General features: G+C 41.8%; 2 protein-coding genes and 2 long non-coding RNA genes across 18 annotated transcripts in view; 2 read left to right on the top strand and 2 right to left on the bottom strand.

Annotated features, from left to right (window-relative positions):
• SLC12A1 (solute carrier family 12 member 1) overlaps positions 1-4,152 on the bottom strand; it is a 44,849-nt gene extending 40,697 nt beyond the window's left edge. For 3 of the 4 annotated variants that reach the window (XM_064388580.1, XM_064388582.1, XM_064388583.1), the window contains exons 1-2: positions 4,012-4,152; positions 1,611-2,210 (exon numbers count right to left, since the gene is read on the bottom strand). In XM_064388580.1, coding sequence (XP_064244650.1) covers positions 1,611-2,021 — 411 coding nt within the window. In that variant the 5' untranslated portion in view covers positions 2,022-2,210; positions 4,012-4,152. Of the gene's footprint in view, positions 1-1,610; positions 2,211-3,862 lie in introns of all 4 variants that reach the window. The other variant, XM_064388581.1, reaches the window with a different exon arrangement.
• The window catches only part of LOC135280558 (uncharacterized), a 57,207-nt gene extending 46,120 nt beyond the window's left edge, over positions 1-11,087 (top strand). For 10 of the 11 annotated variants that reach the window (XR_010347440.1, XR_010347444.1, XR_010347438.1 and 7 more), the window contains 2 exons: positions 1,424-1,482; positions 9,334-11,087. This is a non-coding gene — a long non-coding RNA (uncharacterized LOC135280558). The remainder of the gene's footprint in view (positions 1-1,423; positions 1,483-9,333) is intronic. The other variant, XR_010347437.1, reaches the window with a different exon arrangement.
• On the top strand, positions 3,640-6,158 carry LOC135280560 (uncharacterized). Its single transcript, XR_010347449.1, has 3 exons — positions 3,640-3,711; positions 5,477-5,620; positions 6,051-6,158. It is a non-coding gene; the product is annotated as an uncharacterized LOC135280560 (long non-coding RNA).
• Positions 6,105-11,487, bottom strand: CTXN2 (cortexin 2). 2 transcript variants are annotated; one of them, XM_064388589.1, is made up of 3 exons: positions 11,094-11,487; positions 7,784-7,869; positions 6,105-6,552 (listed from the first exon to the last, which is right to left on the bottom strand). In XM_064388589.1, exon 3 carries the CDS (start codon positions 6,496-6,498, stop codon positions 6,250-6,252), a length of 249 nt encoding a protein of 82 aa, XP_064244659.1. In that variant the 5' UTR covers positions 6,499-6,552; positions 7,784-7,869; positions 11,094-11,487; the 3' UTR covers positions 6,105-6,249. The 2 variants fall into 2 exon arrangements, with proteins under 2 accessions (XP_064244659.1, XP_064244660.1); XM_064388590.1 differs by lacking the exon at positions 7,784-7,869 and having other exon boundaries at positions 11,094-11,484.
• Between the last annotated feature and the right edge of the window lie 6,105 nt (positions 11,488-17,592).

The raw sequence follows: 17,592 nt of genomic DNA, 5'->3' as shown, positions 1-17,592 counted from the left end.
ATTAAATATTAATATTTATCTTCTGATGTTAAGCCCAGCATCAAAGCACAATGGGAATGCTTATGTGATGTTTAGCAATCTGAAGTCAAACATATGCCACTTCTTATCAGAATCTTGCCATGGGCTCTGACAGAACAGTTGCCTTCAAAAACTTGAGTTTCAAATCAGGGGCAAGGGGGTGGCATTGCCTTGGGGTATGGTGTGGTAAACTCAGATTTTAGTGGTTAAGTAAAAAAGGAATAAAGCATCTGCTTCATAAGTGCACCTTGGGCTGTCGCCGTAACTCCTGTGCACGCTCAGTGTGGCACCTCCTCCCTCCTTGCCAGGGGCTGGAGCCCCATCCAGCCTGTGCCTCCTGAGAGGAGCTCTGCCTTCTCAGACAGCTCATTTCCCTTTCCTACTAAGCTCCTGTTTGGTGACCTCCTGCTTGTTTATTCTTCAGCAAAAGCTCTGCAGACAGAAGTGATTTGTCCAAGGTCACCAAGTGAGATCATGGGACAGGCAGGAATGGGCTCCAGCCATGCTAATGGGGCATCGTTTGTTCCAGAGCTGTGCTTGTGCTCCCAGACCAGGGCCACAACCCACAAAAGGGCACAGCAGGTTGCCAGTCTAACAAAAATCCCATTACCTGTGACATTCACCTTCCTGTTTTGAAAGGCATAAGGTTATCTTTCTGTAAGATGGATACTGGAAAAAGTCTGGAAATCTCTAAGTTAGATTATGCTTTTTTTCTCTTTTTTCTAACAGTCCCAACATGTGAAGCAATTTTCATTTTATTCTGTGATATAATCTGCCTTCTTTTTAATTGTCTTTAAGTGAAAGCCTTAAAAAAACCCCTAAAATTATATTTTATTTAAAATATACAAACTGTTGAGAGATACAACAGAAAAAAACCCAGAATTTTCTGGTCACCATCAAAACTGAAAATCCTTCAATATGCTGATATTCACTACATGTTCAAAGCCAAGATACAGTTTTACTCTTTTCTGGCCACTACTGAAGTAAATTATTTCTATAAGAGGATATTTCTTCTGAGCATGGAAATGTTTAGTCCTTTGAGTAGCAGTACAAATGAGTATGGATACTAAATTAGTATGTTTGCATACTATGTATGTTACAGCAACAAACAGGTACTACTCTGGATATCTGATTAACTGAAGTTGCATTTGTTTCACATAATTTTTTTATAATGCTTATATTGGTTAATGAGTAAAAATGTCAAAATTAGTATGCATTGATGTAAAATTCTAGTTTAGAGTAAGTGTGAATTGTGTAGCTTGGTTAAAGTATGCATTGACGTTCACCATCTGCCATCCTAACTCTTATGTGAAACAGAAGAGATTTGGTAGATCCATACTTTTAGACAAGATTAAGCTATGTTTTTCTGATTATCGAGTACATTACAATTACCTTTTAATAACAGTCTTTTCTTTGAGCAAGGTACAGAGCAGAGAACAAACTGCAGCTACCAAAGGAAATATGGTAAGTAGGTACTTGTACTTCTTCTCTTGGGCAAGGTCCATGAATTTAAGGACTTTCTCTTATTAATAAACAGAATTAACAGTCTGGAAATGGAATAGAGAAAAATTATTTCTTTCCTTTTCACTTACCTTTGCCAGTTGTTCATGAATTTCTAATAAGCTTGGTCTGTTGATCTTGTTCCCACTGACACTGCCAGTGTTTCTGTAATAATCAATTTTGGGAACTGGGTCCATTGTGTTATGTCCAAAAGTTTGTAGATAATACATTTTACTGTGAGTATCATAGGGATGTAGGCTAGCTTCTGTTTTCTCCCCATTTTGACGGAAGTTGTCGTATAATTCTCTTTTTCCTGGTCTGTAACTGATTCTTAGTCTGTTATGTGTTTCATCAGTAAAAGATGTTTCTTCATAATGTGGTGGGTCAGAGCCCTCATCCTCTTGGGTTGTTTCATTGTTGTCATGGTCTTCATTAATTATGTTAACTTGAAACCGATTTGCATTTGGATCCAAGAATACGTTTGGTGCATTGTTCATTGACATCTTCAGGGATGCTACACCCTTGGGTCACTGATCTGTGCTCTCTCCTGTGGCTGCAGCCACACAGTTGCAGATACAGCAAAGGGTTTAGTGCTGTTGCATATCAGACCTTTGCTTCTCAAATAATGAAGGGCTGAGAATTTTCTCTTGAATCTCTAAGCAGTCTTCCTGATGTTGGCTGCAGGTTTACTGCTATAAAAGATACAAATAAACTATTTCTATTATCTTGCTATAGATAGGTTAGATAAGTTTTCCACCATAAGCTCTCCCCTCTCCCCTGCCTCACCACGTATCCATGAGACTGTTATCCTATGACTTGTTGAGTAAAAACCTAGCAAAGACAGAGCTTGTGGAGATGTTCCATCTGTGATGGATGCACCTGACCCTCTAACCAAAGCAGCAGGAGTTTGGTACAAGCTCCAGAGGAGGTAAAGGCCTGAGCTGTAAATGGGCCAAGAACTCCTCTAGTTTCAATCTGTTTCATGAAAACTCACAAAAGAGCAGGGTGACATGGTGAGCATCCATGTGCAGAAGCTTGGAACATGATTAGCATGGAACTCACTCCTCTGTAGCCTGCTCCCCCAGTCCCTTCCAGGAGAGTTGCTCCCTGTATGGTGCAGATGTTAAATCTGTTTGAGGTACAGGATTTGCATTTGTCCTTGTTGAATGTCATGAGATTCCTGCTGGCCCATTCCTCTGGCCTGTCTAGGTTGCCCTGAGTGGCAGCCCATGGAGAGGTTTTTTATACACAGCTGTATAATCTGCTTCTCACCTCCTCCTTCCCACACAGATCTCCTCAGAGAGAACACACAAGCAAACAAAAACTCCAAGAGAAGAAGGGGTACATATATTTAAGGCCTTTAGTGGGTTAAGTACCTTTGCAGCAATTTAAAGTATGGCTTAGAAAGCCCTGGAATGAGCTATTGAAATGATGGCAATCATTTGTCTTGAAACATATTTCTAAGGAGATTAGGGAGTGTGGTTGTATAGACTTGTAAAATTCAGAAGGAGCACAGCTTGTTCAAAGGCACTAAACCAAAGCATGTTTAGACATTGAAACTCTGCAAGCATTTGTAAAAGCAGAAAGTTTTAGAAACAAAATACATCTTATAAACAAATATATGACCCAAAAATCTGGAAAAATAAGCCCATTACATTTTTTTAAAAGTTCCATGTTTTTGCAAGAGGTTGGACTAGATGAACCCCCAAGATTTTTTCAATTTAGATTTCTCAATGATTTGGCCCTTTGTCATGGAAAGATAAAATACAACATCAATACTTATAGCTCAGCAATGTAAATTTTCTCTAAAATCACATATCCAAACTATTATTTGAAGAGCTGATAATTAGATACCTTCCATCTTCAGTATAAGTTACAGCTAAAGCATATTTTCTTATTTCTTCCATCAGCTATAGGTAATATTCTGCTGTCACCTCTCTGCTAAGACACCACTTAGTCACTCCTCATATTTGTGTTAGTTTTCCTGCTTAATGTTGTATAAGCCTCACAGCAACATATTACATTTATTTAGTTTATTTTACTTCTACTGGCTTTGTATTATTAATATTATTGTTATTATTCTTATTACACATTTACGATCATACTATTCTGCTTCCTTCAGCCTTTTAAAATTGCAAGGAAGAGTTTCATCTTCAGGTATGAAGGAGCAAAGACAAATCTTCTGTCATTGAGGTCAGAACTGTGTTTGTTTCCATCTTCATGACTGAATGAAATCCTGATTCTTTGATGAGAATGAAACTTTTGCTACCAAGTAAAATGATTCTGTCATTTCACTGTCTTATTTCCATATTTTTATTTTGCTAGGAAAAGTAAAATCTCTTACCTTTCTGCTGTTCTTGAAAATAATACTTAGGTTTTCACAATGTATTTCCAGACATTTCTGAACTGTTTTTTGCCATTAACTTTGTGTTTAGTTTTCCAGCATTATGCATATATAATCAAGTCTACCTTATTCAGGGTAATTGAACTTACCATTCAATCCTGTGTTTTTAGGGAAGGACAATCTGCCTCTTTTATTCATGCATATAGTGTGACCCTCTCTTTGAGGCACTACAGACTCTGCCTTATTGGCCAGGTTTTTCTCCTGTTTAATATACTGAGTAGACCATCCAATCCCTTTCTTTCAAAACATTTCTAGATGGTGATTTAGAAAGGCATTCTAGCTTGTTAACTTTTAACCAGCAAATGTACCTATCCATTACAATTACTGGGTTTATGGCATTGTGAAATTTCTAAGGGGGCCTGAAAATACTTTTGTTATCTCCATTTCCCTCCCTGCTATGCCTGATCTGCACAGATCATACTCTCTCTATCTTTCAGTTCTGCATATATAATCATGCAGATAACAAGAGTTCAGGACAGGATCTGCTCAGTGCATTTTGTGCAGAAGATTCAGTGAAATCAGTGGGATCATTCTTTGAGGGGTCCTCTTGTCCTACATGCAATTTTAAACCATTTACTCCTGACCCTATTTAAAGTTTTACTCTGTATGTTAAAAAGCCTTTGAAAAATGATGTTCTCAGTTTTGTTTCTGGGAAGGCTGACTTCCTAGTCTTTTTGAAGAAAAGAGCAGGCAGGAAATTATGAAGCTCTGTGATTAGAAGGGAATTAGATAATTTGCTTCCAGCAATAGATTGGGTCAAGAACAAAATAAGACAATATTGGGGTTCTTTGGATATTTTTGCAGTGTTTGCTGTGTAGTTTAGAGATAACTGAGCTATATTTAACCCAGATAACTTAAGTACCTTCAGCACTCTAACCTGACAGCCCAGAGCTGAGCTCTGCTGATTAGATGTACATAAAAAGAATGGCAGTGTCAGGTCTCTGCAGTGGATGATCCTATCCAGCAATAACAGATCACATGAATCATTGTACTGATATCTACCTTGGATTTTATGGCTAAATTAACTAGGATAAATGCAATATACTGAATCTCTGAGGGTCTGGATTTTTTTTTCTTATGTATAATCTGAAGCAGTTGAAAGCCCTTACATTCAAAAAATTGTTTATGGTTTATAATTTAAATGGACCAGTGTAGATTAATATTGGCTGTTCATCTCTTGTATTTTTTAGACAGGAGATTAATGTCTTTCTCTGTGCAATCGAGTATTTTATGTTCCAAATGGCACTTGAGGTCTGCTGTTCCACTGTCTGCCTCTGCCTAGTATATAGGGCAAAAGGAATAACATGTATTTTTCAGAATACAGGAAAAAGAAAACAACTGCTGTAACTGATCTCCTTGTCTTAGCTCCTCATTGCAAACAGATCTGTTTAGCAAAAGTGACAGTGCCTAATATTCTAATGCCAGCCTTCTTAAAAACGGAATTGAATTTCTGTCAAGTACTGTCACACTTGCTAAACAGCTGTGTGTATGAGGGTGACCTTGAATATCCAGATTTGAATCTCTGCTTTCCCTCTTCCACTTCTGCTTTGATAGGATCTCCCATGACCAGTTCATCAGTGACAGTCCACATCATACACTGTGCACAATTGCAGGAGCACAAACAGAAGAACCAGCTGTGGAGAGTGCTGGAGTGTAGAGCTCTGGACCCCAGCCCTCCTTGAGGGTGGGTAAAAATGGGTAAGCAGCATGATTGTGTCTGCTTTGGCCTTGCCCCAGGCTGGTGTAATTACTGCTGGGAGCTGTTAACCAGACAGTTTAAGTTCCACTTTACAGTGAATCATCTTCTGTAACCAAGTGGAATAAAAACATGGACACACACCTCCTGCAGGCACCTCCTCTAAGCCACAGCCATTTGTTGTTCTCCACTTTTGTATCCTCAGTGTACAAGTACAGACACTGAGTTTCAGAAAATTGCATTGGATGAAGAGAGAAGGGGGTTACCACTTAAACATTCACCATTCATGAGCCTGTCTTTTTCTTCATGAAGAATTTCTTCTCTATCACAGTAGACAGGAGATCCTCCTCTGAAGAGCCAAATATAATCTGATCCTTAAATTACTGGCCATGGTAACTTCTAGTGATGTTTTGTGTATTTGTTTGCTGTTAGCCATTTATTATCTACCATTCCACTGTTCATCAAATAAAAGCAACATGAAGTACCTTTTGAGTTTGCAACAAATATTTATTTAACAAAATGGATGCCACCAACATATCTTCAAAATGCAGGTATGTATAACAAATGTAACAACAGTTGGTTTCCAAAATGAAATCAACATCAAATTTAAGGCAGGATATTCTGTGAGTTTTCATGCAAGAGCATATTCAAATGTTCCTTTATCCAACCCCTCAACTTCATCTTCCCATGTGGAAGAAGGCATACTGCTGTAGGGGTCTAGCAAGATTTTGAAGCATCTGATAATTAGAAGTCCCAAGAAAACACACAAAATCCCCACAAAGGCAAAGCCAGTTTTTTGTTCTAAAGTCAGAGGGAAGGCAGACATTTCGTTGACACTCATACTGGCTGAAGTGTTGCTGCAGTAATTACTGCTCATCATTGGGCATCACATCCTGGTGGCTCTGTGGGATTTTCACCTCTATTGCTTCTTTGCCTGCATAGAAACGTCAAATCAGTGTGGTTAGCTCTAAATGGGGTGCATATGTCTGAGCTGTAACAGATGAACATTTGAAAATGAAAACCAGCTTGGATTTCAGAAGTGTCCTGTTGTTTTTTCACGTTTAAATTAATATGATAAAATTGCAACTATTAGCCTCTACACACCATTCACTTACTGGCCTCTGTTTTGAGACAGCAGACTCACAATTTTCTGGTTTTCTATCTCCTCAAAATAGAAATTTCAGTTGTTGCAAACAGCATTTTGTCAGACTGGGCACAAGTCTACAGATTGTGATTTGGCAATAATCTCTAGGGTCTTCACATACAGAAACCTGATATGTTTCCTGAAATGGCTTTACATCTCTGTGCTTAAACTAGTTAAACTTGCATTGACCTCAAAGGCAATTTCAGCTAAATAATGTGGATTTTACTCATTTGATTTAGCTCAGAGTCTACGTGAATAGATCCAACTTGTAAAATAAAAGACTGTGTGTGCAATTTTACTGAAGTCTTGGGCTCCAGTTTCAGAAAAAAAAAAAAGCTGGGTATATTTTGAACTTGTAAGAAAGTGAGCAGATTGCTAGAATCCCTTCACCTTTCTCTGTACATGTCCACTCTTGTGTATGAGCAAAGATTGGTAGAAGAAGAGATAACAATTAAATTCCTTTCCGCTAAATCTTGTTCTCATTTGTTTCTTCTCCTTGGTCTTCCCCATACATACCCTGCCATTTTCACAGGCACAGTGAACAGGAGATCTGCCCCTGATGTGTGTCCTGGGGAAGCAGGATGCTCAAGCAACTCCACCCCACTGCTGCCACCAGGAGAGCTCTGCATGTTTCCAGAAAGGAGAAACTTCTTGTGTTTGTCTCTTTAAGGAGATCTTATGGATAGATTTTAGTTGGGGGTGGGGATCATTTGCTTTATTTTAGGTTTTCCATCAGATATTGCAATCACATCTTTCTTTTGTGTCTATAGACAGTGGGAGAATTGGAAGGCTGGGACATCAAAAGTGCCAAAGGACAAAGACATTTTTATTCTAAGGTTAGAACTTGAGGTTTTCTGGCTCTTGCTAACACCTATTTAACGAATGTGCCTCAGGGAAAACTCTTTTTATTAACAATTCCACCTCTTTTTCCCCAGGGAATTGCCAGTATCCATTTATTTCTTGGCAGACTAATTAGGCCACTCAGAGCTCTGTGCTGCCATGGCTACACTGCTTCAGGTACCTGCACTGCTCGGCCAGGTTAAAGGGACTTCCAGAATCTCTGCTCTGTACTGCAGCCATGGCTGAGGAGCCATACTCTGAGTCAGCCTACAAGTAAAAACAACAGAAAAAGTAAAAATAACTTTTGGTATTCCCGAGCAGACAGAAAGGGACAGAACTTGTGTCTTGTTTGGTGTCTCCTTTCTCACTTCAAAATTTATGAGTTTTTTGACTGTTATCCTAAAGAAAAAAAAAATTAGAACAAAGAGCAAAAGGGCAAAACACTAGTATATATATTTTGTTGTAATAAAGCTCAGTATAGTAGATATTAAATGTTTCCTGACGGTCTTTACACATTTACCAGAGCATAACAACCAATGTTCTGTTTATTCTATAGACCTGTGTATGAGATCTTTCCTTGTTTTGAATTATATTCTGCTCTTTGGGTCATACTGTTTTAATTCCAGTTAAGCTGGAAGAAAGATCCAGATACAGCCTATAGGAATTAGGTATAATGTCAACAACAATAATATTTATTTTCTGAAAATACATCATAGGTAAAGCCCACCTGCTTTATGGATTTTCATTTGGCATACTTCCATTTTTTCTATTAAGTTTGACCTTCTGCAGGAAAAAAAAATTACAGAAAATTCAATATCACAAATTTATGTTAGAAGTTAGTTGATTTGAGCAAAAGCCAGTCAAGGAAAAAAAAAAAACTTTCCAAAAATTCTAGGGTAATGTGTTATAAAAAGTAAAAACAAGGCTTACACAGGAAAATGATACATAGTCACTAGCTGGAAAAGCCAGACCCAAAAATCCCAACTGCCCTCTTGAAAGACATTGAGAAGAACATTAGGGGTAGGCTGGCCATGGAGAACTCTGAATTTGAGCTCAGTCCAGATAAATAGGTTTGTGTTTGACATAACCTTTCTTCACCACAGAGTAATTTTCCAAGAATATGACTTCCAGTCTTAGTAATTTTGCAGCTTACACACTGGAATTAGATGAGATTTGTTTGTACATTATGTGCTTGTCAGGACACATTATGGGACAAATTTCTGTGCAAAGCTTGACTGAAGCTGAAAGGTGGAGAAATTGATATCTTAGTCTTATTTAACAAAAGTTTGCCTCAAAAAGCTGCAGGAGAAGACTGTATTTTGCCTGGGGTGGGGATTGGTTCTGGGAAACTCTAATGTACAGCTTTGTGTGCTTCTGTTCCTTGTCCTGTATTTCAGAAACTGTAATTGAAGCCTTAAAGTTGACAGGAAATTTTGTTCTAATTATGTATCCCCAAACCCGTGGTACCTTTTATTGCTTTCACGTTTTAGTGCTGCACACAGGTTGGATGTCCTCTCCCAGTTAGTCGGGTACCTTTGCATTTGCTGCAGTGTATCTGTCAAAGTCCTGAGTCAGAAGACTCTGAATGCTAACTAACCTGGCTTGGATCCCAAAATGCTCAAAGATAGCCTTTAGGACAGCATTGTGGGGACAGGCATTGTATAATTTATAATCTGCAGAGCCATTTTGTGGGGGCTAAGCCATAGACAGAGCTTGATCTTTTTTTTACAGGTCAGGATTCTTCTCCTCCTTTTATTCGTTACCCATATAAACACTGGCAAAAAGAAAGGCTCCTTAACATCCTGCTGTGAAATAAAAGGCCACTGGAAGTCCTTCAGAAGAAACAGAGTCCTCAAGAAAATGGGAATGAGGAAAACAGCTTAATACTGAGCTAAGAAACACGGAGGTATGAGCTGGGGGTGCTGGCTGCACCTGTGGGGGATGAAGGGGAGCACCATGGGCACTAGGTATTGTGAGGCAGCTGGAAGGAAGATGGCAAAACTGTTATTCTCTAGCAGAATCACCAGCCCAACTCTGCCAGTGTTTGGTGTGAAGATCCCAGCCTCAGCTATTTGGTGGTTTGGGGTGACAGGGTGTCATTTTTTTCGGATCTAGCCTTTACTCTCAGGTTTACAGAGACTTAAGAAGATCAGGAAAATAACCAGGATAATCTTCCTGGGCTTCTGGGTTTCAGTCCTTCTCTCACAGAACCCCCTACAGGATTTTTTCTGGTGGCTCAGTGCTCAGGAAACTAGCAGCTTTACACGATCCCAAGCTGGGAGCATTCATCCTCTTGGCATGACTAAGCCTCAGGTGCCTAAAAACTCACTTCCTGAATGACAGTTTGTAACAAAATTGACCACATTAGTGGCCATCTGTTCTCTTCCTGGATGTCTACAGCCCAAATGCTGGTTCATGGATGTGATTATTCTGAAAGTACTTTGAATAGCTTCAGTCCTGAGCTTGTGCTTGAGTAACAGCAAACCTAACTTGGAAAGTGACATATAAACAGGTATTCTCTGGGAGCTTTGGAAGCACCTCATTTGCCCTTAACTGTCTGTTCAGGGAAACAAAACTGTATTCCAGAAATGCTATTACAGAAGTTGGTCATAGAAGGTGGTAAGGTGAAAAGATTAACAATGGAGAAGTCCTATAAAATAGACTAGAAATAGAAATAAGCATGAATATGGAGTTCTTTGAAGAGTCTGAGCTACCTGAGTTAATAACACATGGCCAGAAATGCTGCAAAAGGAGCACTGTGAGCACACAGCCAACTTGTCATACTCATGTGCTGCTCACTGCGTGCCTGTATTCTCTAAATTGCTGGGGACAGCACTGTATCTTCCAGGGTATGGTATGTCCTTCTAAGACATTCAGGGAGGTGAAGGTAGGAAGGCCAGGACATGGATGCTCAGCAAATGAAGACATGGCTTACAGCTCTGCAAAGAGAGCCCCACACTGTGTTTTTGCAGCATGGTAACTGGGTGCAAGCAACACTTTTCCACATAAACAGCATTCCCCTGCAAAGAAGCAGCAGCCGAGCTGTGACACTTCCAGCCTTCCAACAAGGAATGAATTGCAAAATAAGATTTTATCTGTAGCAAATATCTGAACCTGGCGTCTTCAGTGGATGAGAGCTTCTGTGCTGTGAATTCATATACGTGGTCTAGATTTGGATAATATAGAAGTGCAGGAAAATAAAACGTTTACTAGCATCATCCTTAACTTGGGAATGTGGAAAAGTGTTGCCTGCTTCCCAGGGGATGGAGGCTGAGAGAGACCGAGCACCTGCAAAGCAATTGTTGCTGTAGGATGGCGCGCCCAGCCTTCGCTTTCAGCGGCCGCGCTACCCGGGGGAAGGCAGATTCAGGCGCTCCCCCTGCCCTGCTCCCCCGGTGCCTCTCCCGTCCCTCCGTGCCCCGCCGGGCCGGGCCGGGCCGGGCGGCGCCCAAGGTCAGCCCCGCGCCCCGCCCGCCGCCCGCGCTACGCACCCTGGTGCGAAGCCTTGTCCGAAGCCTTGTCCGAAGCCTTGTCCGAAGCCTTGTCCTCCGCGCCCGCGCTGCCCATGGTGGCGGAGCGCGGAGCTCTCCGCCGCGCCGGCTCTGCGAAGTCCAGGCTGGAGTCCCGACGGCTCCGGGCTCGGGGCGGTCCCGGGCGGCGGGGGCAGCTCGCCCGGGCTCCCCTCGCCGCCCGGCGATGCGACCCCGCCGGGAGATGCTCAAACCGCCCTAATTAAAAAATTAAACACGGCAGCTGCTGCTACCGCCTCCTCCTCCACCTCTTCGCCCGCCCCTTTCCATCGCTATTCAGCCGCGCTCCTCTCCAGCCCCGCTTTTCGCGGATTAAACCCGGGAGCGTGGAAACTTCCTGCAAAACACTACGTGCGGTGCATCGGTAAGGGCCGGGCCGGGGCCGCTGCGGAGCGGCGCGGGAGCAGCCGTCCCTCCTCGCTCCGCCACCGCCGCCCAGGCCGGCTGCCGGGGCCTCGGAGGCCGGGTGGTCTCTGCAGTGGTGGAGAGCGGGGCTGCGGAACCCGCAGCAGGGGCTGCATCCCTCCGGCGCCGAGCAGGACCTGTGGAGCCGCGCTGGGCCCTGCTGGCCGTGGCAGGGTTCCACACGCCCGTCTGAGCGGGGCGTGCTGAGCCGAAAGCCTCTTAGGCTGTGCCCGCAGTGTGGCCTCGCGTCCTCCCAGCAGCTCTAATAGGAATAACGATTAAAGCATAGACCTCGCTTTATAGCCTCTCATTAGCCGCGTTTAGCTGATGCTGGTTGTATATTAGAGAGGTTTCTATTTACCACAACAGCAGGTGTTTAAGTTGGATTAGGAAAGAAGATTCATTTTCCCAAAGCTGAATCTGTATATATTGCATTAATAAATCACAGATCTGTTTCAAATGATAGTGATTCCATATTTATAAATCATCAGGGTGAATACACCCCTGCAGGGATGCACGTGGGTCAGTGGAACAGGACTGTATCACGCTGTCATGCATCATGAGACTTATGAGACTGCTGTAGACCTACTAACAGATTTTGTTCTATGGAAAATAATTTTAAAACTCCTCATGTTTCTTGCTGAAATAACACTACAATAGATTAAACCTTCTTCTTGAAATGATCTGGAGCAAAACAGGGTTTTTCCTTGCCTGCCATTTTAATGCCCAATTCCTCTGCTGTGACTGCAGTGAACTTCCAAGTACTGAGTCAAAATACAGCTTTCTCCTGCTGTTAAAACTAATGGTTAAACTGATGGTTAACTATGTACTTGCTAATGGTTATTGGTTTGATTTTCTAATGCTGCATGATTAGTCATGTGATAAAAAATGTCTGTAAATCAAGCTAATTTTTGAAGTGCCTCTCATATTTAAAGATCCATGAAGACTTTATAAATAGATAGTTTTAAATAGTATAAGACTGTGCTTTCAGAATATGTATATAGAGCCCCTACTGTTCCTAAGGAGCTCTAGTTTTCTTTTTTAGCCCTGTCCCTGATTTGCCTGGGGGCCCCATGAAGGTCTCTCACTAGACTGAAAGCTGTAGTTTGAAATTTTGGGAGGAGCACATACAAGATCTCAGAATTTTAGAGTGCCTCCTCAACCTAGAGTAATTGTTAAGGGAGAGTGACAGAAATCCAGGGATTCCTAGTAGTTGCTGAGCTTTGCTGTACTTGGAGAACCTTATTGGAAATATGACCTGGGGAGCAGCCAGGACCACTCTGACTGCTGTGGCTGGGAATGAGGGACAGCACTGACAATAGAAACACATTCTGAGGGGGTGCTTCTTGCCTCTTCTGACAGAATTTAAGCATGAATGTCTACCAATTTCCTGGGAAAGGTTTACTTGTGGGATATTACTCCTTGTAGATAGATCCTTTTGTCTTGTTATTCTTAGAGGATTGAACTTAAAGAATTATTTTTTTTTAACACTGAAATAATTGTCCCTATTGTACTCTGGCATGGCAGAAGTTGCTGAAATCGTGTGTTTATTTCTAGGAATCTGACACTCATGTTCTATTCTGAAGACTTCTGAATTTATATATTTAAGATCCACTTTTCTGGAATTGAAACTGGAAAAGAAACTGGCAGCCAGCAATAGGGAACGAGTCTCCTTCTTCATCTACCAGTTGTCAACAGACAAGTAGCACTGTTTTTCTGTTCAAGATGGTATATTTTAAAGTGGAAAAGTGATGGAATAACAATCTTTTTCTACATTTCGTTTCTTTTTCACTTGAAATTCACAAGTTTTTCTTTTGCATGAGAGAAGTGATTTTTTGGTAAGGCAAATGGGTAGCAGTGGATGTGAATCATTCTGGGTATATGGACAAAGGGAGCATTCGCTACTCTTTGTTTTCAATTTCTTGATCAGGATCCATCTTTTGTGTTCAGCTGACAGTTACTATCACTTTCATCTGACTTCAGTCATATTTGGTGTTGATTTGATCCTTATTTAGGGAGTGCTGTGTTTCCTCAAAGGAGAGCCCTTGATCACAAGTAGAGATTTTATAATGATCTAGTGATTTGTTATGTTGAGTTGGCAAATTCAACTGGCCTAATTTAAGGTTGGGCAAGACTTAAAGCTAAGTGGGTGCCAGTGAGTGAAAGGCAATGTGGAAGTCTTAGAGCTGTTAGCTGGTCAATACTTTTGAAGTTTAAGGATCACTTGAGTGGTGTAGGTGTCAAGAAAATGTAACTGTTTTGAGGGATAACTAACTCCCTTGTAACTTGCTTTTCAGCTTAACTTTAAACAGCTCTTTGCGTGTTCCTTTGCAAGCAAACTCTCCCTTCAATAGAAATTTTAAATGGGCTGAAGTGGGCAGTCAGGGAAAAATATTGTACACAGAAGAAACAGATCAAGTTGAAACTCCCCTCCCAAGCAAATTTAAGCAAGATTTTTGAGAATATGCATAAACAGAAAGCAATAGTATATAGGGGAGATAAAAGCAGTAGTAGAGGCCCCCAGCAAAAACATAATATATGTGGATTATATATTAATTTATGTATTGATCACAATTGGAATTGCAACTTTGGAATTGCACAATTGCAACTTGGAATTATTTAATGTAATTTAGCATTTTTAAAAGAATAAACATCTCAATTCTACCTTTTTTTTAACATAGTCTTAAAATATCGGAATCTCTATTTGTGCTTGTTCAAAGGCTGTGCTTTTACTAGACTCTGACTTTACCAGCAACATAGAGGCTACAGCCCTGTGGGTCTGTAGGGCACTGCTTTGGTGACTGCTGGGAATGGTGCTGGAAAACAAGTCCCACAAAGCAGTCTCCCCTTGTTAAATGTCTGACTAGGCCCACTCTTCAATTGGGAAAAGTGTAGGGATTCAGGAGAAGGTTGAAAATCACCCCCTTTAAGTCCAGTCAGTGTTAGTGATGGGGAAGGTGGAAAAGTGCATGAATACAGTGAAAACCAACAGTGCCACCTTGTGTGGGTGGGACGGGAGAGTTGGTCCATGAGGAGGCAAATGGCCCCGGTGCATCTCCAGCTCTTCCACCCCGGCACTGGGGAGAGCCCTGGCCAGCTGGGGACAGGGCAGAGGGAAGGATGAGTTCCTTTAGAGCTGCAGGAGGGAGGTGTTTGCTGCCTCACTTGAAAGGCAGAGGTGGTGGGCATGTTAGGGGCACTCAGCCTGACAGAGGAAGAAGGACCAACAAAAAAGCAGGTTGCTCTGTTTTTTCCTTTGTAATTCAGCAGCTAGAGTAATATCTGGGAGAAGAGGGGTAATGTGAATTGTTTCGTGTAGGAACAGTAAAAGTGCTACCAAAAGTTACTGCTGTCAACTCTGTGCTTGCCAAGACTGTACAGCCATTGTGGCATACACCCTACCTGTAACTGTGAAACACTGTTTACATTAGGGAATGACAAGAGGAATTTGTTAGGACAGGAGATCAAGAACGCTTGTAACAGTGTTGTACTAAATGAAGGATCCCCTTTTAATAGGAACATTCCTCAGAAATCTTGTCTGTCTCCTGTAAGAACATGAACAGAAGCAGAGGAGATGTTGAAAGCCCGCATATCAAAAGATAATTTTAAAATATTCTCAGGAGGGACCAGGGGTGTGTAACAAAGGAGACTTTCTCAGCACAGGAAATGGCATGGAAAGATAATGGTTTCCTTTTTTTAACTTAACTATGGCAAGTAGATTTTTAAAAAAATATATATTTCAATCATTTTATACTCAAGAGTCTTCCTAGGGAAAAACTTAAACATTTTTCAACACAGTTTTGTAGACCAAAGAAATTCTACTTTTAAATTTCAGTTCACCCCTGTCAGGTCCCTAACAGCTCTTTGTGGCATTACTCTCCCATTTTTATTATTGTTCTTTGAAGACAGAACTACTGAGTGATTTTGTGTGAGACTTGTAGAATAGGCAGCAAGACTCCCATAAAAATCCTGACACAGGCAACTGAGCTGAACAGAATGCTCTAAATTGGTGTTGTGGTCTGAGGAAGACAGGGCAAAGCTACCATAACTTCTCCAGGCTTTTAGCCAGACTGCCCCAGTGCAGCCTTAATAAAAAAACACCTCTTCATCTTTGGCTGTGTATGGATTGTGCAGTTCTGAGTATTTACTGCAAATGTGTGACAGCAGAGTTTACTGGTACAAAACTGTGTGCACTGGGCTGTGGTGGGTCAATCCTGACTGGCCAACAGGTGCCCACCAGGTTGCTCTAGCATTCTTCAGCAGGATGGGATGGCAGAGAACAAGGTGGAAAAAACTCATGGATCAACATCAAGGCAGTTGAATAAAGCAAAGACTGTGTATGGAAGCCAAGGAAAACAGATTTACTCTCTGTTTCCCATCAGCAGGCAATGCCCGGCCACTTTCCGGGAAGCAGTACACACAGCAGTTGCTCTGCAAGACAGATGTCATAACAAATGCCCTTGCCTCTCCTTTTTCTTGGCTTTTGTTGCTGTGCAGATGTCATATGGTGTGGAATATCCCTTTGGATAGTTTGGGTCAGCTGTCCTGGCTATGTCCTGTCCCAAGATCTTGCCCACCCTCAGCTCACTGGTGAGAGGGGAATGCTGGAGACACAGCTGTGATGCTGTCCCAGCAAACACCAACGTGTTACCAACTCCTTTCCAGCTACCAGTACAGAGCACAGCACTGAGGGCTGCTCTGGGGAAAACTGACTTCACCTCAGCCAGACCCACGGGCCCAAAAGGCATACAAACATGGCGGGGCAGCAATTGAAACAGCCAGTGGGTTATTCAGAACAAGTGGGCAAACTGTGTGTAAGAAAGTCAGCAACTCCACAGGCCCATCAGGACAGGAATTCAGTGTCAGCTGCTTGGTGCCATAATATGCTTTAGGGAGGGGAGGATTCCATCACTCGAGATGCTCTGTGCGAAGCACAATCAGAGGGTCTGGTTACCTGAACATGGGAATTACTCCCTTTCATCCTGAAGAAGTGAGCGCTGTAAAATGTAATTGCAGCAATATCAAGTAAACATTAACTATTCCAGCAGTGATTATTATCACAAATACCAAGATATTTATCTAATTATGGTTAATATGTGAACAGAATTGCAGCTCTTATCAGATCTCTGGACATGCCTTTTTACATTCATCTGGAATGGAGGTTACTGGGGTGTTTTGCTTTGAGTGCTTTCTCCAAAATCTCACATGTTACCAACACCTGCTATGACAATCATGAGGACAGACAAAACAGAGTCCCAGCAGCTCATAAGGAGTTTACTTCCAAAAGCCACATTAATACAGGCCTGTGGATTAGCAACCAGAAGCCACCAATCTAAATTCATTGCAGAGGAGTGAATGGCTTTCCTTATATAATAGATATTTATATAATATTTGGCTACCCCTTTAGAAATGCTTTTGTACTTGTAGTTAGTAAAATGATTAAACTTTGTCCAAATGACAAATGCTTTTTTCTTCTTTTAAAAATATTGCTTATTAGAGAGTGTCCAAAGGAGGCAACAAAGATGGTGGAGTGTCTGGGGCCTTATGACTGAGGTCACTTGGTCAGCCTGGACGGGACAGAGGGGAGACCTCACTGGGATCTTCGACGTTGTCACAAGGGGAAGGGCAGGTACCAGTCTCTTCTCCCTGGTGACCAGTGACAGGACTCGAGGAAACAGCACGAAGCTGAGTCAGGAGAGGTTTAGGTCAGATCGGGAGAAGGTTTTTCACCCAGAGGGTGGCTGAGCACTGGAGCAGCCTCCCCAGGAGGTCACAGCACCAAGCCTGAGAGAGTTCCAGAAGCGTTTCGCCAATGCTCTTGTGACTCTTGGGGTGTTTTGTGCAGGGCCAGGAGTTGGACCGGATGATCCTGGTGAGTCCCTTCCCACTCAGCATATTCTATGATTCTATATTTGGTCTGAGCTGTCTCATCACAGGTTAAGGGTTGATTTTGTGTCCAAATCCTTCAGAATTTGGGAGCCTTCAGTTCACGATGAATGGGGGGGGAACTTATTAATGTAGAAGAGTACTGAAATGTTTGGGAAAAGACATACAA

Source organism: Passer domesticus, chromosome 14, assembly GCF_036417665.1.
Source record: "Passer domesticus isolate bPasDom1 chromosome 14, bPasDom1.hap1, whole genome shotgun sequence".
Lineage (NCBI taxonomy): Eukaryota > Metazoa > Chordata > Aves > Passeriformes > Passeridae > Passer > Passer domesticus.
This window is presented reverse-complemented; position numbering and strand designations above follow the sequence as displayed.